At 42.4% G+C, this 19,763-nt stretch overlaps 2 protein-coding genes across 4 annotated transcripts in view; one reads left to right on the top strand and one right to left on the bottom strand.

Annotated features, from left to right (window-relative positions):
• IGF2BP3 (insulin like growth factor 2 mRNA binding protein 3) overlaps positions 1-5,815 on the top strand; it is a 114,249-nt gene extending 108,434 nt beyond the window's left edge. For both annotated transcript variants that reach the window (XM_074574847.1, XM_074574846.1), the window contains 3 exons: positions 2,923-3,054; positions 4,388-4,501; positions 5,446-5,815. In XM_074574847.1, coding sequence (XP_074430948.1) covers positions 2,923-3,054; positions 4,388-4,501; positions 5,446-5,547 — 348 coding nt within the window. In that variant the 3' untranslated portion in view covers positions 5,548-5,815. The remainder of the gene's footprint in view (positions 1-2,922; positions 3,055-4,387; positions 4,502-5,445) is intronic.
• Positions 5,816-10,580: 4,765 nt separating this feature from the next.
• Positions 10,581-18,681, bottom strand: MALSU1 (mitochondrial assembly of ribosomal large subunit 1). Of its 2 annotated transcripts, XR_012585493.1 has the most exons (5): positions 18,441-18,681; positions 16,338-16,516; positions 13,188-13,269; positions 10,936-11,973; positions 10,581-10,821 (listed from the first exon to the last, which is right to left on the bottom strand). XR_012585493.1 is itself a non-coding variant. In XM_074574845.1 (4 exons), the coding sequence occupies exons 1-4, from the start codon at positions 18,679-18,681 to the stop codon at positions 11,795-11,797; spliced, it is 681 nt and encodes a 226-aa protein (XP_074430946.1). In that variant the 3' UTR covers positions 10,581-11,794. The 2 variants fall into 2 exon arrangements, 1 of the variants encoding a protein (XP_074430946.1); XM_074574845.1 differs by having other exon boundaries at positions 10,581-11,973.
• Positions 18,682-19,763: the final 1,082 nt, after the last annotated feature.

Raw genomic sequence — 19,763 nt, 5'->3', positions numbered from 1 at the left:
TGTTCTCATTTTTGTCTTTGTATTTTTGCTTCAGGGCATCTTGCAAGAAGGATGTGCACAAACTTCAGGCATATCTAGAATCAGTTTCATTAATGCCTTTAGGAGTTTTGGAGAAGTATCAGGGCAGGTATTTTGCAGTGGTAATAGCAAACTAGATGCATTTGGGGTTATTGCTCAGTTGCCGTATACATTTGAGAAGCTATTGAAGGCAAAATATAATTTAGAAGTTCTGCCTCCTTGAGGTTTTCTGTGTGCATGTGGACTTGGCCACATGGCATGTTCCACATATGGGGTGCTCTTGTAATCTGGGATCCGCACAAGGTCAGATTCTGGCTACCTTTTCTTTCCATCAGGTATCAGTGAACTTCCCCTCAAGCAGTAGCAGATTGAAGTAGATTTGGGTGTCCCTTACCCTGACTTCTCATGTAGGCAAAGGCTCGTCCACAGGCTACCTCCCTTAGATAGACCTGAAGTCCCACAGGGTTCTTTTGCCAGCGCTTCTCCCCAACCTGGATCATGCAAGGAGGAAAGTCTCCCTTTTCTGCACCCCCTACATTGGTTAAAACCAAATCAATCTGTTACTTCTCTACACTTGGGCTTCTGCTTGCAAAGAGGGATCAAGGTACTAGCACAGCCAATGCTCCTGAGGGTGCTGGTCTTGTGAAGGAGAGGGGTTGTCCCTTGGACCTTCCTTCAGCTCCAGTCCTTGTAGGCTTTTACTACTTTTTGAGCAATGTCCTCAGTCCTTTCTTGTATCACCACTGTTAACCTGAAGCGTGCCTTGTGGTCGGGGCCAAACTTCAGTAATGCTGTCCCTAAGCTCTGTTTAAGAAAGGACTTCTCTATATTTGAGCATAGGCTTTTGCTTGTTAGGCACCAAGAATGTAATCTGGGTGCACAACAACTTGAAGAGGGGAATAGCTGCTGCTCAGATGAGTAACCAGCTCTCGGAGAGGCGGCGTCATCCCAGAGCCTGTGAGTTTGGCATCCTTTCCCTACTACATTGTGTTCTGCTGTCTGTGATTCATGTCCGTGGTAGCTGCAGTGGCTGCACCCCTTTCTTCCTTAGCTGCAGTAGCCTGAGGATGTTGCGGTATGCAGGGCTATTTATTAGCAAGGCAACGGGAAGAGAACATGCCACTGTTTACAGCTGCTGCAGTGCTCCCTAGAGTTTAGGCATACCTGTGACACCAATATTCAGAGATGATCGCGTTGCCTTCGATCTGGGACATGTGCAAGCAAAGTGGAATCTAGTGTAAACAACATATTTCAGCCACTATTTTAAAGACTTCAGAGAGCTGAAAGATTTGGGATGTTGGAAATACATCTACTATCTTTTTAAAAGTCAATATCCTGTCTTGTTCTACAATTCAGCAGTAATAAATTCTTTTTTTCCTATAGTACCTCTCCCACTGAGCCTTGCAGCCTGTGCAGGTTGTCAAGGTGTTATGCACACGAAAAGCATTGCTATTGAAATAAACGGCTATGCTGGCTTCTGTCTAATGAATTTGGAAATAATTTCAAAATCTCAAGATGATGGCTGAGAGTAGTATTTTATCTGCTCTTGGCAAACCCATTTAAAGTGTCTTCCTGGAGCAGGAATGTCTGATTCTAGGGCTGTTGGTGGTGCCAGAACATGATAGTAGTACTGAGTGTTTGCATGGCTTTTTTTGTGTAGTCTTTTGACTCACTGGAAAGATGATAGATTTTGCCCTCTGTGTCAGGGTCCCATGACCTGCCATATCCTGCCTAGGTCAAAGCCAAACGCTACAGATTTTTTCATACACTTCAGGTGGAGTCTGGCTTACCCAAAATGCTTTCAGCTCCAAGGTCACAAAGTGCCTTTCATCTTACCCATTTTAGAGTAGCATGAACTTGAGTAGACTTTTAAGACAAGAGCTAGAAATAAGATAAAATAAGCTGCCACTACTTAAAATAATTATCACGTCAGGCAATCTTTTTGGACTTTTCATATTCCATTGCAGTGGTGGCCTGTAAGGTGGTTGGATTTAGTGTGGACAGAGTGACACTGTACACTGGTGTACGTGATTTAAAGAAGGTGATAGAGAATCTGAACTGGAAAGGCTTTGTGGTCCTATTTTATGGTCTTTAGAGAGCACCTCTCTTCAGTATCTCAACAGAAATGTTCTTTTGATGGTTCTAGGAGATGCAGAGTAGAAGAATTCACTGATGAATGGCAGGGAGTAATGAAATAAATAAGTTTAAAAATCAGTAAGATTCATGAGCTTCGTCTCAGACAACATTCTTCTCGCTACCTGGCACTTGTGTGTTCCACAGAAAAGGGAACTGTGTGCTGGTCAGAGTAATACTGTTCCCATGGTGCTGTTTACATCTAGGCAGTTTGATTATTTTTTTTTTGTATCCTTTTAGAAAATTGAGCAAGCTCAGATTTATTTATTTTTAAACAATATCTTGTAATGGGTTGTAAAAGTAACTCTAATTGGAGTCTTTATCCCATGACTTGTTGGGGTGGGGTTGGCGCTTTTTTCCCCCCCCATTTAGTAACCTTAAAAGAATGGGTTTCTGAGCTAATTAATTGCATTCTGTGCTTCTGGGTGTAATAAAAAAAATGCTTCAGCCAGACAGGTCTTCTCTCCACCGTTCTTTACCTCCACAGAGATGCAATAGTTTCTTTTGAAAGCAATTTTTCTACTAAAAAGCAGAATAATAATGATCTCTGTTAAATCACTCCGTGATTCCCTAGTTTGACATGCAATCTTTAAAGTTGGACAGTGGTGCTTCCTAGTTTGGTACAAAGACTTTCAGAAAAATAGTTATTATATATATTAGGGAAAATATTTTGTCAGGGTTGTGTAGTGAGAATTCACCTTTCTGTGGAATTTCTTAAATTTAACTAGATTTCAGTAAGCACATTCTCTTAACTGAAACCATTTTTTGCAGGCTCAAGGGAGAATCTATGGAAAACTTAAGGAAGAAAATTTCTTTGGACCTAAAGAAGAAGTGAAACTTGAGGCTCATATAAAAGTGCCATCCTATGCTGCTGGTAGAGTTATTGGTAAAGGAGGCAAAACAGTAAGTAGCTGAAATAAAACTCTCAATATTGTTCAGTTATGTTTCTTATTTCAGTGTGTATATATGTAAAAGGCTTAAACATTTAGCTAACTAATAGCTAATCATTTTAAGTTATGTTAAAGCAGGTTCTATTTTCTTAGCTGTTCTTAAGCTCTCCTTTCTTCTAGTGTGGAGTTGAGAAGCTGATCTCATAGAATGATTTATTTCATCTAAAAAAAAAAATATAAAAAAAATAGTATAACAAAAATCCGATGGTCCCAGTCAGATCTTCAGGGCTTTTGTTAATAGAAATGTAGTTCTTCCGTTTAGAATGAATACGATCCCACTGAAGACCTGCTTCTGCAAACCTTAGCTTGTGCCAGATTTTGCAAAAAGATTTCACTAATCTCATTTAATTAAAATTAAATCCAATGTGTACAAAGGTGGCATCTCTGGCCAAAACTGAATGAAAGCGTAATTTCTAAATAAGTTGTAGGAAATTAAGACATGTTCAGACCTCAATATTACAAAAAACAAAATTTTTTTTTTGCTTCAATTTAATTGGTGGTATTTTTTAGGCTCAGTTTGTTGCATAAAATAACACCGCTGGGATTTTTCCATCCTGAAAAGGTGCTGGTACTGTAGTATTTTCATATGGTTGTAAGTCAGGAGCTAGATGATGTTTGCAAAGAAATGGGTCTCCATCCTTGAGTGCAACAGGGTCTTGAAGTTGTAAGGAGGCAACGTGGCCTATTTCATTAGTTACAGTGGTAAGACATTTAAGGACAAACATTTTTGATTCACTAATGCTACGCATTTCTAAAATAAAATGAGTGTAAACAGGAAAAAGACTCTAACTTTACCTCTACTTAACACTATGGAAACCGATAGGCTATCGAAAATAATTTGGACACTCCTCACTGCTCTGTTTAGAGTTCTCCATCTTGTGGAGGTTTTCCAAGGAAAAAAATCTATAAATACTTTGACATTTTTTTCTTCTCTTTATTATACATTGTATGAGTTTTCTGACCTTAAACTTGTAAACTCAACTGTAAACACTGTGGCATCTATTTGCTTTTTTAAGTCACGTATTTAACACCTTCTGTGTGTTGTATTTAGTCTTTAAAACACTTCTGCAAACCTAGAGAATGTGGTGCTAATTTATGTTAGAGACACAAGAGGCTCATCTTGCAAAGTGCACACTGCTGCACAAAGATGCTTTCTGTTAGCGGGTTTCTTTTTTTAAACACAACTTAAAGGATAAGTTTCCTGTGGTCAGCAGTATCTTTGAGGCTTGGTGGTTGTGGGATATTTGTTTGTTTAAGATTTTCTGATTTCTACTATCTATTTATAGGTAAATGAGCTTCAAAACTTGACAAGTGCAGAAGTTGTAGTCCCTCGTGACCAGACACCTGATGAAAATGATCAGGTGGTTGTGAAAATAACTGGTCACTTCTATGCATGCCAGGTAGGAGGAGCGGAATGAATTGCTGTATTACCTTGGTTTTTCCATGGTCTGTCTTTTATACCCACATGCAGAGCCAAGGGATGGAAGACTTTTACTCAGGATACAGAAAGCTTTGCTTGCCAGGCTCCTTTAATTGTTATGCTGTGATAAACTTCCTCATGCCTGTGAGAGAGATTTATAACAATATTGCACTTTGAAATATGTAAAACAATCTTCTTAAATTCTCCTACCAACATATGTAGGCTCTGGCACTGCTGAAACTTCCAAAGTAAAAGAAAACCCAAGTTGTGATCAGACTGAAATTCAGATGGAAGGGAGATACAAGCCATCTCATAGTACCTGGCAAGAGCTGCACGTATAGAGGCACTTTGTCCACATCGCCCAAACTGTTGATTTAATGTCATAAAGAAAATGATCACAAGATTCCTTCCCTCACTTAACTCTTAGTTCGGTTCAATCCCTTTTGATGCCTTGCTGCAGGTGACTTGTAGCTCAGAAAGGAGATGGGAGGGCTGGTAAATCCTTTAAGTCTGACCTTCTGGATTCCCTGGTGTATAAAAAAAAATAACTGTCCACTCTCTATTAAAGTGTGGTTCTTATAAAATATTAGTCTCTCCAGAGGAGTAAAATGGAAGTAGCCTGTAGCTCCAATAATCTTAATATTGGTAGTCATCTTCCTACGTTCATGCTTTCTATATTACAGATGTGAAAACTGACTACGCAGGTAGTTGTGGTAGGTGGAAAAAGAAAAAAAAAAAATAATTCAAAATTAAGTTGTACACCATGACTAACCCAAGTGTATTTAACTAATGAGCAATCTTGTCAGTACTAGGAGCTTAGTTATTCCAGATTTTCTTAATCCCAGTAGCATCTGTAGTCTGTTGTAAACAGCAGTCACTGCGGCATGGCATCATGATGGGTTGTTTCTTCTTTATGTCCTTCAGCTTGCTCAGAGAAAAATTCAGGAAATACTGGCTCAGGTAAGAAGGCAGCAGCAACAGCAAAAAACATTGCAAAGCGGACAGCCTCAGCCAAGACGAAAATAAAGGTTTAGAAAATGGCCCATCAGAGACAGATGCCAGACCAAAGACAGACTGTGCGACGGAGACGGGTGGTGAGCACCTGTTGAAGTTATATGCAGAAGATCCACCAAGCCAATCACCTGTTTGAGGACCAGGCAACCGTTGAACGCTGTCTCTGAGAATGTATTCTTTAGGCTCTCTCAAACTTTTGAAACCCAGCTTTAAAATAAGGACCCCTTCACTTCCCTTTTGTTCTATTCTCACAATTTAACATAAACTCGTTAGTCTTTTTTATTGTTCTTATTATTCCCCAACAATTTTAGAACTTGGTTTAATGAAGCTTTCTCTTCTGAGTTCACTGGTTTAAAAAAAAAAAAAAGAAAAGAAAAAAGAAAAAAAAAAGAAAAGGCATTGCTCTTATAGGTCCAGTTGTAAAAGAAGAAACACATTTGGAGGGTGGGATTGTGGGTGGGCAAGGGTTAGAGCAAGGGTATCGACAAGAGTTTAAGTGTTAGTCCCAATGTTGAAACAAGTGGCATTTTTTAAAAAGAATTTGGTTGCATTTTTACATAACACTGCCATGAATAACCTAAGGGAAGTGTTGAATGGTGTTGGCCAGGGCATAAAAAGATAAATATGCATTTTACTAAACTACCTCAGGCATTTAGTACCTCAATGAGAAATTGTTCCTTTTTTGCTTTTTTTTTTTTTGGTATTTTGTATACTTTATAAAGCTAATAGTTCTTGAGCATTTTATTTTTTTAAAAAAAATTAAAATTTGATCAGCCACCAGCCAGGAGTACTACAGACTTATCGGGGAAAAAATATAGTAGAGCACTTCTAGCTGCTGGCTGATGGGAGTAAGGTGGGTAAAAAAAACACAGCCTCAGGTTTTCTGGGGGCTTCAACACCATCATTTGTTTGAAAAAAAAAAAAAAGAAATTCAGTGAATGTTCAAAAGATAGTGAATGATGCCAACATTCTGATAGCAGCAATGCCGTTTAGTTTTCTTTTAAGATGGGATGAAAAAGTTTGTGACGGTACTTTTTTGGGAACAGGACAAGGAAGTGATGGCAAGAGGCTGGGGTTGGGGGAAAAAAAAAAATTTAGAAGGCTGCAAGAGGCTGAATTTTTTTTTGTGCTACTTGATTGAATGCATGAACCCTTTGTGCCTTTGACCATCACTACCTAATGATGCTACATTTAACCATTTGCAGCCCATTTGGACTTTGCCATTTTGTTCAAAGAGCAAGCTTCATCTTCAGTTTGATAGAACACTCGATCTGCTAGAGCGTGTTGGAGGCCGTGAGGGTCTCCGCTGGCTGCAGATCACATCATACTGCTTTCAGTTACCACGATGGGGGAAGGTCAAACAGTGTTTGATCACGTTGAAAGATAATGAAAGGCTAAGTTTACATATCCAGCCGCTGTTATGGGCCACACTAAGCCACTTTGAAGGTTTTAAAAACTATTACAAGATTAAAAAAAAACACAAAAAACCAACAACCTCTCTAGCCTGGCTTATAATAGATGCAGCAGGATTTATGCACGTTCTGCAACCAACCATTAGAGAAGACAAAAAAAAAAAAATGTCAAAAGGCAGGGATAACAGGAAAGTTACCAAATTTTTTTAATTTCCGAATGTAATTTGAATGATGATTGTGGTAATAGTGACACATTCAAGTTTCTACAATAAACTTCAGTCTACCTCAGTTTAAGAAAAAAAAAAAAAGAAAAAAATGTGGCAACACATGGTGCATAAAGACTGCTGTGTGTGTGTGTGTGCGCGTGCGCGCCCGTATGTGTGTGGTCGACAGAGCCATGCTATTACCTCTGAACCTTTTTTTTGTGATGTTTTTTGTGCATGAGATGATCAGAATCACCATGCTGCACTGATTTGAGGGGCACAACGAGCAAAAACATTTGTTTCATCATTTTGTTATCTACCTCTTAGGTTCATGTTGAAATAGAGGCATTACTACATAGACTAGATAATTTTCCCAAAGATCATTGTTGTACAGATTAGATAATTTTGAAAATGGTCTGAAGTGTTTTTCCTGCATCTCTTCTTTACTAATTGGTTTAAAAACCACAAACTTATGTTGTAGTTTTAGCGAAGAAAAATGAGTTTCTTTTCCTTTTTTGACAGTGACCTTCATCTAGCCTTTAGGATAAATTTTTTTTCTTACAATGAATTTAAAATTACTGAAGTATGGAAAGTCATAGCGTTTTAATTTTTGTTGAGGCTTAAGTCAGTCTGACGTTCCTTTCTTAACATTTGAGAAGGATTTGACTTCATTATTTTCCATAAAAAATTACTTTACAAATAGGCGCTGCATTTACATCTGCTGATTTAAATACTGTCATCTCTCTTAAATTTCTAGACTTAGTATGGTAAATCATGTTTTTCTTTTCAATTGAGACTTGGTAATTTGGAGTATTTGGGAATAGCTAGAAAGTAAATACTGTAAATGATTTCAATATCCACAAAGTATGGATCATTTTTCATCTGTAATGTGCCCCCCAATGCAGCTCCACTTGCCAGATGCCTCTGAATGGAATAAAGAGTTTAACTCCTATCATCAGATAAAGTTGTGTGGTGTGTTTTTAAATTAATGAGGCGTAGGGATAGACCCTTCCAAGTATTTGCGGTACTTCTGATCAAGTTGGTTTTTCTGGCTGTAACAATAACTGGATAAGGATGAGCAGGCACCCGCAGGTATCCCACAGCTGCTAGGGCAGCCAGCAGCCAGGCTGCAATGTTTGCACCTCCCGATACCAGCAGTGACTCCTGTGGCTTAAAATTCATTCATCCATCTTCTCCCTCTCATGTGACAACGCTGCACAGTTCGTAGCACAACCTATAGTTCATGGTTTTGGTCTGCAGATCACTTAGGCTGATTTGCTGTGGAAGAGATGTGTACCCAACAGTCCTAACCCAGGGCAAACACGAAAGAATCTTTAACAGGTTTGCAGTGAGATCTGAATTGCGGTTAAATTTATTTAATTTTTTTTTTTGGCTGCTTTTTACCATATCTATTTTAGCGCTCCCAGCGTGATGAAGCAGTGTAATGAACGTGGCCCTGAAAGCTTGGATAGGCAGAACCAGTCACGCTAGCAAACAAACGTGATGGCAACCTGTGTCTTGCTCCTACCACCACCCAAACACACACCGCTTGCCGGGGAGGTGCTATTGCCTCTCTGTTTAGATCCTTCTTAACAGTATTTGGAATAGAAATGAGACTAGATGTTTAACTGTGAACGCTTTGAGTGAGAGGGGAGGGGCTGGAGAATGAAGGAGTGTCAGGAATAATTCTGTATCTTTTAAAGAGGAGTGGAAAACCAGACTTGTTTTCCATACTCTTTCACCCTCCCACTTGTCTTCACAGCTCCTTTGCTGAGACCAGCCAGCAGAAAGAGGGAGCTGAAGAAAGGAGGTCTGTAGAAGACACTGTGTAGGGTATTGCATTTCACAGGGAATTCTTAAGCTCATTTTTCCATGCCCACATTGAGCCACCTTCTCAGAACCAGCAACCCTGCCATTGGAGCAACATAAAAAGTTAAGCTTCCTCTGTATCGCTGGTGCGTTTGTGAGAGCTAAACCCCTGACTGTTTTAAGCATTTGCTTAATCATGATGCTTTTCTTTGCTTCTAACCTTCCACAGCTTTTATTCCTAAACTGCAATTTCAAAGGCATGCGCTCTTTGTATTAGTTTCCATTAAATGCAGCATGTATGCTGTGCAGGACACCGTGGTCTCCACGTGGTACTAGGGCACAGGAGTTTTAAACAGGAAAAAGTGTGGAGTAAGCACTCAAGCTGGGTGTAACACAGATGTCAGCTCAACTGATGGATGCAAACACCCCTTCATAATGAAGTTACTCAAACGTAGTGCAGGAAACTGGTGAAATGATGACAAAAGTTTCACCTTGACAAGCGTTTCTCCTGTTCATCCCATCATCAAGGGATGCTGCGCAGAGCCAAACCTGCACATACCTCTGCACAGGGTGAATCTATGGACTCATCGGACAAGCTGCTCTGTATCTTTATTTTGCACAGAAATCACCTGATCGGTAGAATTGAAACCATTCCCAAATGTTTTCCTTCTAAAAGGGGTTTAATGTTGCAGAGCACTGATCATTCTGACTGTCTGTTAATTCCTATGTCCTGGCTTTTACGAGGGGCAGGCCAGAGGCTCATGGAGGCGAGCAGGTCACCCGGCAGGGGCTGGGCACAGGTTACGGCTCCTGCTCTTCAGTGGGGGGTGAGGAAGATCTGAGCTGGCAGTTTCGATTATTTCATAGCAACCAGTGGGTGTTCCACATAACCCCTTTTCCCAACGTGCTTTGGCAGTAAATTCTGTTACACTTTTTCATTTATTTTACTGAGTTTTGTCTCCTCAGTTCATTTATTTTTTTGGGTCTTGTCTTACAGACTATACCCCTTTCCAGCTATAAGAGTCCTCGTCTGCTCACGTGTAAGCTGTTGCCTATCTCTTACCATTCTTTTCTGGGCACTCCTTTTGTTACTGCGCTCTTTGAGGCAGGCTACCATGTGCAGTTCTGGTGACTACATGTAGGTTTATATAATGGTGTAACGTTTGCTGAACCTGCCTCTATTCATCTGGTATTACTTATCTGCAGCAGCAAAAGGCAAATGGTTTCAGGGAATGATCCAAAGTTCCTCCTACGGATCCCTCCTAGGAGGAAATGCCTGATTTAGAACCCACCACTCTGTAAGCCAGCCAAGGTTATCTTTCCCCCATGTGGAGTACTTATTGCCAAGTATTTTGAAAAATCATTCTTTGCAGTCAGATTTACCACCAATACCTTTATTTTTTGGGGCAAAGATGCTTTATCTATCTGCATAGTTTAACCACATTTAATTAACTCTCCTTACTTAATTTGCAGAACTATGCTGCCTGGTATCAAAGAGCAGGTGAACTCAGGGACAGTTATTCCTGAAAGAACAGAGGCTACACACAGCAGGAAAACATGACCGGGCTGAAATGAGGGAGGTTTTTTTTCATTTGTTTTGGTTTGATTTATTCTTTTAAACAAACAAACAAACACACACACACCCCTTCTCCCTAAACACAACAACCACAGGCAGAAAAAACAAGGTCACTTTCTTTGAGCATTACAAGCAGCAGCTGCTGTGCAGGGAAGAGATGCAGCAAGGGCTTGAAGTAGTCTGTGGGGCTACGGGGGAAAAGGTGACTATCCTCAGGATCCCGATGCACGGCAGAGCAAGCTTCTCCAGAAGGAAGAGATCCTAATCTAGTGATGAAAGTCCTGTCCTGTAGGAGAGAAAAGCATCTTGTTTTACACAGCCATGTTTTCGTACCATCTTGAAGCTCTTCTAACTGGTTATTAGACCGTGCAGCAGAACACCCTGCACGGCGACTTCTCACCGTGCTGACCAGTCCGTTAGCAGCAAGTAACGCTCAGTGACTGAGGGCTTCCTTGAGAACCACTTTTGCCCACTTCAAAGGCGCTGAAGGTTTCCACTGCCATAGCATGTTGCCTCAGTGTCCTTTTCCAGAAACTAGGGAGAGGAAAACTAGGAGAGGAGCCAACTGCAGACTTAGAATAAGCTGAATGTTTTAACATGAAGACAAGGAATTGAAGCTCTTCAGGTTTGGTTTTTTTTTTTTTTATTATTAAAAACAGATTGGCCTTGACTGAAAAACTGACTTACTGTTCTGTTAACTCAAGACACATTTATTTGTCACTGCTGCTCTTGGCTTTTATGTGCTCAGCAACACCAGTCAGTTTTCTCTCCTCCTTCAACTCAGAGCATGACTTGCTTCAATCGGGACCAGAAGCAAATGGGTTAATATAAGAAGCCTCATCAAAACTGTACTATTTCACGTACAGTTTTTTCATTGCAGCACTCCGGTCTTTTTTTGCACTACCACTACAAGCAGGTCTTTCAAAGGTACTAGACTGAGCATGAGTTTCAGGGTAAGTAGCTGTCTTTGCCCCTCTCTTCTCACTGCAAACTCCCTTGAAACCATGACCCCCCTAGGAAGCTCCCTTACGATAGGATTCCTTCTTTGACATTTTATGGTTGGACTGGAGCTTAAGGGTCTTTTCCAACCTTAATGATTCTGATAATTTTTGTAGCTTGTTCAGAGCTTTACCTAGGCATATCCAATAAATACATTGTTTTGTACTGATCAACTGTAGTGTCTGTTACATCAGCAATCAAAACTGTGTGTCTCAGATCTGTGAAGGCAGACTCCCTTCTCTTTCCACTCAGCAGCTGCATTAAGTTCTTGTCTCAAGATGATCACTGCTGTTAGGAGTCAGTCCAAATATAAAGTCTTCTGGCAGCGACTGTGGAATCATCTGTGCTAGCTGGTCATCGTAGGAACCAAGAGTCCACAGCTTCTCCAATTCATAAGCCTCTCGTGTCTCTGGCAGCATGAAATGTGTCACTATGCTACCTGCACAGAACAGAAATTCACAATTAATCAACGTGAACTGTAGAGCACTACTACACTTTCAGCTGCACAAAGAGTTCAAGTCTTCCACCTCCATTCTGGCTAGATATAACAGGTCAGCTGATGCAGGTCTCTTCCTAAGTTGCAGATTCCAGTTCTTGAACAGTGTTAGGAATTGGTCGGGCCTTCAAAAGACTCCAAGATTACAGCCAGAAGAAGGAGAGGAACAATACTCTGGTTTAAATTAAAACACTATCACAAGACTCCAGACCAAAGAAGTTATGACTTCTAGGGGGCAGAAGGAAGTAAATCAAAAGAAATTTCAGTTGAAAGAGTCTCCTTTGTAAGGTTACAGAGGGACTTTCAGCTTTCCTATATTACCAACAATATTCAGCTATAGCCAAGTAATTTTCCTTAGCTGTGCTGCTCAGCTGCTTTTTATAAGGAAACGGGTTCAAACTTTGATGTAGTAGGGTTTTTCTTACAGGTTTTCATTAATTCTGTGCAAACAATAGTAGAGAACGTTAATTCCAGTGTACTTCTAATGCACATTTTTTCTAGTTATGCCTTTAAATGTCAATTGGTTTTCAGTTATAACTATCAAAATCATTGACAGTAAAGTAACCAAGGCTTAACATTACTGGCTGCAGCGCTCCTCACCTACCCATGCTCTCTTTTAAGCCAAAACACAGAGTTGGAGGGTGAGATTCTAGAGCTAGCAGCGAAGGAGAAATGCTTTCTGAATGCAAAGTCTTTCATGTTTGTGCAGAGAGTTTCACACTTGAAGAATAAAGAATTCAACTCAATTTCTTAGGACTAAGGTTTTACCCCGTGTCATGGTATGACCTGGACAGTGGAAAAATCTGTTCAGTGGTTCACTACTAGGGCAGCATACAAAGAGCCCCCGCTCACCCAAACAGGGATTACAGAAACCTGAGAAAATTGACTGAAGTAGCTTTTCTCTTTCCACTACTGTTATCTTCAATTTATTAAGACCTGTTTTGGCCACTGAAGAGTAGTTACTGCTTTCTTCTCAGTGCCAACGATCTTTAGTGAAAATTTTTTAATATCTCAATGAGTTCAAGCAACAACAACTGGAATTCCAAAACAGCAGAGTATTATGAACTCTCCACAGCAACCAGGATTCACGGTGAGATGCATCCTTCAACAAAGAGCTCATGCAGAACGTCACACTCGTCAGATTCACAAATATTTACCAAAATCAATGCACAGCCAGTCATCTGTTTCTTTCCCTTCAATCTGAGTATGAGGATCATTTTCTTCTTTGTAATACTTGTACTGAAAGAAGCAAAGGCAGAAAATTAAATACTTTGCATTTACTTAAAAGCACTCAAATTAACAGATAAGCTGGACTTCGATGAGCTGTCTAGAGTTGGTTTAAATCTTAAATGGGTTACATTACTTCACACCAGTTCTGGGGTCTGCCTAAAAAAAAAGAATAATATACACTTGCAGCACTGGAAAATCAGTACAGATTTCTCAATGGGATTTAGGATCAAAGGTGGAATCCTAATGCTCAGAATTCCCATAAAGTTATCCATGAATTTTATAGATGTCCATTTTTTCTCAAGATGAATAATGAATACAATGGCTTTGCATTAAAGTAGTCTTTCAGTTACCGGTTCCCTGTAGCTGCCATTACTGCTAAGATTTATTTCTTTTCAGATACTTTTCATTGTTGTTTTCGATTGGCTAGGTAAGGATGCGGAAATGGAGATGCCAAGCTTATCCTCTTCTCAGATGGAAGTGGCAGGGGAAGAAAACAAGTTTCAACCCATGCTGTGAGGAAAGCATTTAAACAAGCCTCCTGTCTGTTGAGTCCACGCTCTCAACACTCATTGCAAGATGCGGGGAAAGCAAGACCGGCACACAGGTTTCCAAGCTATGAACCACTCTGAGAGAGAAGAGGGGGCAGCTCAAAGCACAAATGCAACACTCAGCTAGGGCAAGGTAATTGGTTCCCTATGCAACATGGTGGCTTTCACAGATGCCAGCTTGAGAGGCTCAGCTCTCCCCATCTAGTATGTAAAGAACATGGAACCCACCAGAGCTGAAGAAGTTTGACAAGTAGAGGCTTAAATACTGTCACTATTGGAACTGTCCATAACCTACTTGGTTCTTTACAAGAAGCGACAATAGGGAAAAAAATAATGGAGTGAAGCCAACTGCATCTTCACAGAGTTCCTTTATTCAAATTTCTACTTTATTTCTAGTATTCTATTTCTAGTATTTCTATTTATTGATCAGTTAATCAAGATAATATGGAAACCTTTTTCAAGCTGAAATTAAAAAACAAGCCAAACAACATTTATTTCAGCACAAGGCCACGAGGAAACAGAGAGTGAGACCGCATGGCTCTAACAGTTCTTTCTGCCATGAAAAGACAAAAACCAAAATAACAGGTTCTAACAGCATGCCTGGCTAGCAAGTAAGTCCCACTTTTTTCCCCATTGTGAATGCAATTATCACAAAATGCAACTGTTCCTGGTCCTTCCCACACAGTGCTAGCTGATGGACAACGGCCCCAGTCTGCAAAACAGAATGGAGAACTTTCAAAAATGTAATTCAGAACTAGTTCTACCTTCCTTTCTTTAAAATAGCTTGTGAGATATCCTCAAAAGCAGGTAATTGTCAAAGACTCTCTGAAAGTCTGCTTAAAATACTAAAGAGCCCATGTGCACTGCCATCAGCTATCTAATAGAGGTAGAAAGGCAGATTTCCACTACAGGTTTCCTTCAGCCTCGCCTTTAAAGGCTGTGTAATGGTGAACAGATTACAATGAAGCCAAGTGTTCGTTTCCTCCTCTAACAAGAAACCAGATGGGAAGGGGTAAGCAGCAGTTGAGACTTTAACATTTGCAAGCTCCTGGAAGAAAAGCAGGAAGACCTCGTGCTACACATGGGCACCTCTGCATTTTAGTGTAAATCATGCATTACCCTAATGTTTTAGGTATGGTAACGGTAAAGCCAGTCAGCTGCCTAGGACCACTCCCAAGCACCTGCTCTGCTTGACATCTTAAGCTTCAGTTTACTTATTGCCTAGAAAACTTTCAATGCCAGGCAAGCTCAGCCACTCTGAGTACTTGGCCAGGCTTCCTGGTTTCTCAGGATGCCCAGGAGGACACCACTTCTCCCCAGATGCTCTGCCCTGCAGAAGAGCTGCTCTTGCAGCCACCAGAGGGAGCAGCCAGTTGTAGCACAGGCGTGTTTTTTTGCGGGTGGGGTGGTATTCACTGATCTCTCCTGGTTTGGGGGAGATGGAGAGCTGTTGATTTAAGACTAACAAGTTCTGCAAATAATGTAGTACATATTAAGCACTTCAATTCAGTACACCCAAATCACACTAATACAACTTCTAGCTTGAGGCAAAATTTTAGTTTGCAAAGATGCATCAGTTCCTGCAGAGAAGACAAGAAACTCCCCTCACCTGCTCAGAAAGGCACTAAAAAGCAATACCAACTCCCCCTCAAGTCTCACAGCTGAAACCAAGAGGACTGGAAGGAAGAAAGTAAAACCAAGAGCCAAAGGAAAAATGGGGTCAGGAAGGGAAAGAAAGTGTGTGAAGAGAAGGCAAACTATAAGTTGAGTACAGACAGCTGACTGAGATGAAGGCTAGTCATATTCCTCACACTGTGTTTTCCAACAGTCTGCTGTCTCTTTTCTGGACAGAGAATTTCACCCTCCCCTGAGTCTGATCCTTATCCCTAAGCTCTACTGGTATTTTTATTCTGACCTCCATTTTTGTAGTGAAAAGCTCACATTCCGCCAAAGCCAAACAGCGCAAGATTTCCACGCAAAGATGGCTGCTGCTGCTTCTCCTTCTCTCCCGTGCATGCACAGGATGGTGTCTATTAACTAGCAGTCTGCTTTAGTAAGCCCATGAAGGGATCAGGGATTCTGTGCCTCATAACATGCCATCTTTTTGCCAGGCTTAAAATATACCCGAGACCCTGGAAATTTTAGGGGTTAGGGTTTGAGAATAGTCAGATTAAGCTATTTTGAATGAGTGGGAATAGCCATGAAGCTTGCTGGATGGAATACAAATGGTGATCGTGACTTGCATCCACTTTTCACATCACTCTTGTTCTAGTCACTGAATTGTGTTAATGTCATCACTGTTCTAAATGCAGAGATCTGTTTTTAAAATATATTCTCTACATTTTGAGTAGTACCACTAAAGCAAAAAAGCACGGTTAGTTGCTAGATGCATTCACAACTAAATGACATAAGGATAATTAGTTTCATTTTGCCTCGTACACTCCTATACGTGCAATCCTGGGGAAATTCCTTTCACAACATTTAAAACCATTCCCCAAAATTCAGAGAGTGCAGTAGGAACTGGCTTACCATTTTCAGCATGTAATGTGCCATTGCATGGAGATGTCGTGTTGAAGATCCGCTCACAATTATAAAATAATTACAGTATTTAATTTCTGGAGGGAGCTGGATGACACAGATATCTTTAGCATTTTCCTGCCTCAGCAGAGCCACAACAAAATCAATGTTGAACTTTGGAAGAACAGTCTCTGGAACAGAAAAAAAAAATTATACAGTGGCAATTTATCTTTTTAATTGCAAAAATCAACCCCTTAAGAAAACATAAAATAGCAATGGACTGAATAATAGCCTAAGCTAGCCACTCACTGTGGAGTTTGGTTTGATATTGATAATGCAACATGAACTGCAGATTTTTAAAAATAATTTTTAAAACCATCAAAGTTGAGAATGAAGCACTCTTCTGGTAAATAACGCTCTATCGCTAGATATAGCAGTTAGCAGACATCAAAGTTTCTTTTAGGTAACTTATTTCTTGTTGTTAGTACTTAACAGTACTGTCATCAGATACTTGTCAATTAAGATGAATGAAACTTAAGTACTTCAACAGACAAAATTAAAAACATTTCAGAACAATGCTTTTCAACAGGCTTGTAATAATACATAGTGATGAAATTACTTGAAAGTCTTAAGTAGATGAAATCAATACATTGGAAGTGAAGCTGATGTGATGCAGTGTGAAGGTACTTGTAAACTCCATACTGAGTAAAGCCACTTTTTGTCTTTTTCCCTACCCTGTTCTGCCAGAGGATTATGATACTGTAGACAAAGCTTTAGTCCTTCAGCTGTTTAAGCAAGTCAGATTAGAAACTGGTAAATTAGTGCAACTACCTCCTGTTCACACCATGAAATCAGTTTATTTCTAATTTGCCCTAATTAGCTAGATGCAACTTGTGTGCATACTTAAGGCATAATTTGAATCTGTCAGCAATGCGTGCCTGCCGCTATAAAGTTAACGTTAGGGCAGACCGAGCATCAGCACAAAGCTGAGCTTTATATTTACTAATATAAAGAAAAAGCCAAACAAAAGAACAATAGCTACACATAATTATATGCATGAATGGGGATATGAAATTGGATCAGATCTCTGTAAATGAAAGCCTTTGAGCTTAGGGACTCATGCACTCTTTCAACTTTTGCTGTGGTCACACATGCAGAAAATTAGCAGTGGCCACAGCTCCTCCAGATGCAGTGGTTACAAAAGTTAAATATTTGCCTGGTGGCCACATGCGAAGTCTCTAGTGCCTAGTTAGAGAATGAATGGTCTAAACAACCCCAGGCACACTCTGCCACACTGAACGTCATGCTCAGATCCAGGCTAGAGAAGACTTGCAGAACAGCTACAACGACAAACCAGCTCTGCGTATACTCGTAACCAGCCATCGTGCCACTAAAACTGTTATCTATACAGGGAAATTTCTTTGTGGGCGTACATCAGAGATATACTCAGCACCAGTATCCTCAAAAAAGTTCCTGTATGTATCTACACACAGGCTCAGCCTACGCTAGCCACCGCCTCCCTGCTTTACAGCGGGATTTAGGAGGTGATGCTGGCTCGGTACAAATGCCATGACCCTGAGGCCTGTGGTCCCAGACAAGGTGAGGGCAATTCCATGGCGCTAGGCAGCTCCAGGATCCTCCCACAGCTGCAGAATGAGATTCCATGAGTCCCAAACAGGTAGGTTCTTCCCGAGGCGTTACATTTCACAGAGCCAGAAGAGCACTGGGCAGAGCCGAGGGCCTTCGGGTCGGCGGCCACCTTGACCTGCCACCTCACGACCACACTTGAGCCTGCCAGGCCAGCGCCTTACCCGGCAACGGAGCCCGTGACACCACGTTAACCAGCGTTTCGCACCCGCAGAGTTACCAGCTCTGAGGGAGCCTGAGCAGCGCCTTACTAGCAGGGGAGGGCCTGCCCGGGGGAAGGCCTGCTCGACACACGGGCTCCCTCACCCGCTGCGAGCCTTCCGAGAACACCTCGATTAAGCTTAACAACCACGAGAGAACCAGACCGAAATACCAAGCGGGAAGTCAGAAGGCCCACGACCGAGAGGACTCGCTGGTTCACCCCGGCAGCTCGGCCCCCCGGCCAGGTCACCCTTCGCTGGGCCCTACCTGCCGCCTGGCGCTGCTCCGCCGCCGTCTCCGCCCCCAGCGCCCCGGCTCCGCCGCCTCCCGCGCCTCGCACCGCCGCGCAGCCCCCGCGGGGAGCCCCGGCCAGACGGGAGGGCGGCTCCGGCCGGCAGGCACCCCCCGCCGCGGCGCAGAGAGGCGGCAACAGCCGGCGCCCCGCCGACACCACCCGCCACATGCCCGCCGCCCCGCTCCGGCACCGCGGCCCGCCCCTCCCCGGCATGCCGCCCGGCCATTGGCCAGCGGCGGAGGCGCTCCTCTCACCTCATTGGCGCGTTCTGATGTCGGTCGGGCAGAGTCGTTGGGCGCGTGCGCGGTGGCGGTCCCGGGGCGGTGGCGGGCTGAGGCGGCGGGCGCTGTCGGTCCGGCCCCGCACCTGCGCCGGCGGCCGGGCTCCGGGTACGCCGCGCTGATGGCGTATCTCGGCCCTGGGGAGCCCCGCGGAGAGTCCGGTGTGGGGGTTTGGGTGTGTAGATGGGAACGCCCGGGGCGGGCAATGGCGCGGCCTCGCCTCCCCCGTCCGTGTCTTGCGCTTCCCGTCGGTGTTCTTTGAGGGGTGTCAGAGCCGCGTGGCGGTAAAAAGGGTGAGGGACGGGGCCTGGACAGCAGCAACCAGTGCTCCGCTGTGATGGTTTGTTGGGGAGCCCAAGAGGTGCAGACACAACACCTGGGTGCTGGCGTATAACCCCTAATCCCAGTTCATGCCTTGTGCCCCCTCTTAAATGCCATGGTTTTGCCTAAAAAGCTGCAGCTAGTTTGAAATGAATACATTTTTCTTGGGAAAGTGTATTTTACATTTGTATAATTCCCACATAGTGTTAATGGGCGCAGGATGGTAGTCTTGTTATTCTTGCTTTGCTGTGGAGAATGTTGTTGGGAGTATAATGGTAGGACACGGGGTAACGGCCTCAAACTGACAGAGGGTAGATTTAGATTGGATATCAGGAAGAAATTCTTTACTGTGAGGGTGGTGAGGCACTGGAACAGGTTGCCCAGGGAAGCTGTGGATGCCCCATCCTGAAAGTGTTCAAGGCCAGGCTGGATGGGGCTTTGAGCAGCCTGGTCTAGTGGGAGGTGTCCCTGCCCAGGGCAGGGGGTTGGAACTAGGTGATCTTTATGGTCCCTTCCAACCCGAACCATTGTGTGGTTCCGTGAAAAAGCTATGACATAGGCAAGTTCAAATGTTTGTATTTACCTGTGAGTAAAACGTGTTTCCCTTCACTCCCTTCCCTTGGAGATGTTGGCATGGACATTGACAGTAAAATAAAAGAATTAACTGTTCAGACTGTTTTCCCCTCCCTCACT

This window comes from Larus michahellis, chromosome 2 (genome assembly GCF_964199755.1).
Source record: "Larus michahellis chromosome 2, bLarMic1.1, whole genome shotgun sequence".
In the NCBI taxonomy this organism is placed as follows: Eukaryota; Metazoa; Chordata; class Aves; order Charadriiformes; family Laridae; genus Larus; species Larus michahellis.
The sequence above is the reverse complement of the archived record's forward strand: the minus strand, read 5'-3'. Positions and strand labels throughout refer to the sequence as shown.

Coding starts and splice junctions, on each gene's coding strand:
- MALSU1 (XM_074574845.1), bottom strand. CDS start 18,681: ATGCCGGGGAGGGGCGGGCCGCGGTGCCGGAGCGGGGCGGCGGGCATG. Junction 13,270..16,337: donor CACATTACATGCTGAAAATG/GTAAGCCAGTTC, acceptor TGCTTCTTTCAG/TACAAGTATTACAAAGAAGA. Junction 11,974..13,187: donor CTGGCTGTGCATTGATTTTG/GTAAATATTTGT, acceptor TGTTCTGTGCAG/GTAGCATAGTGACACATTTC.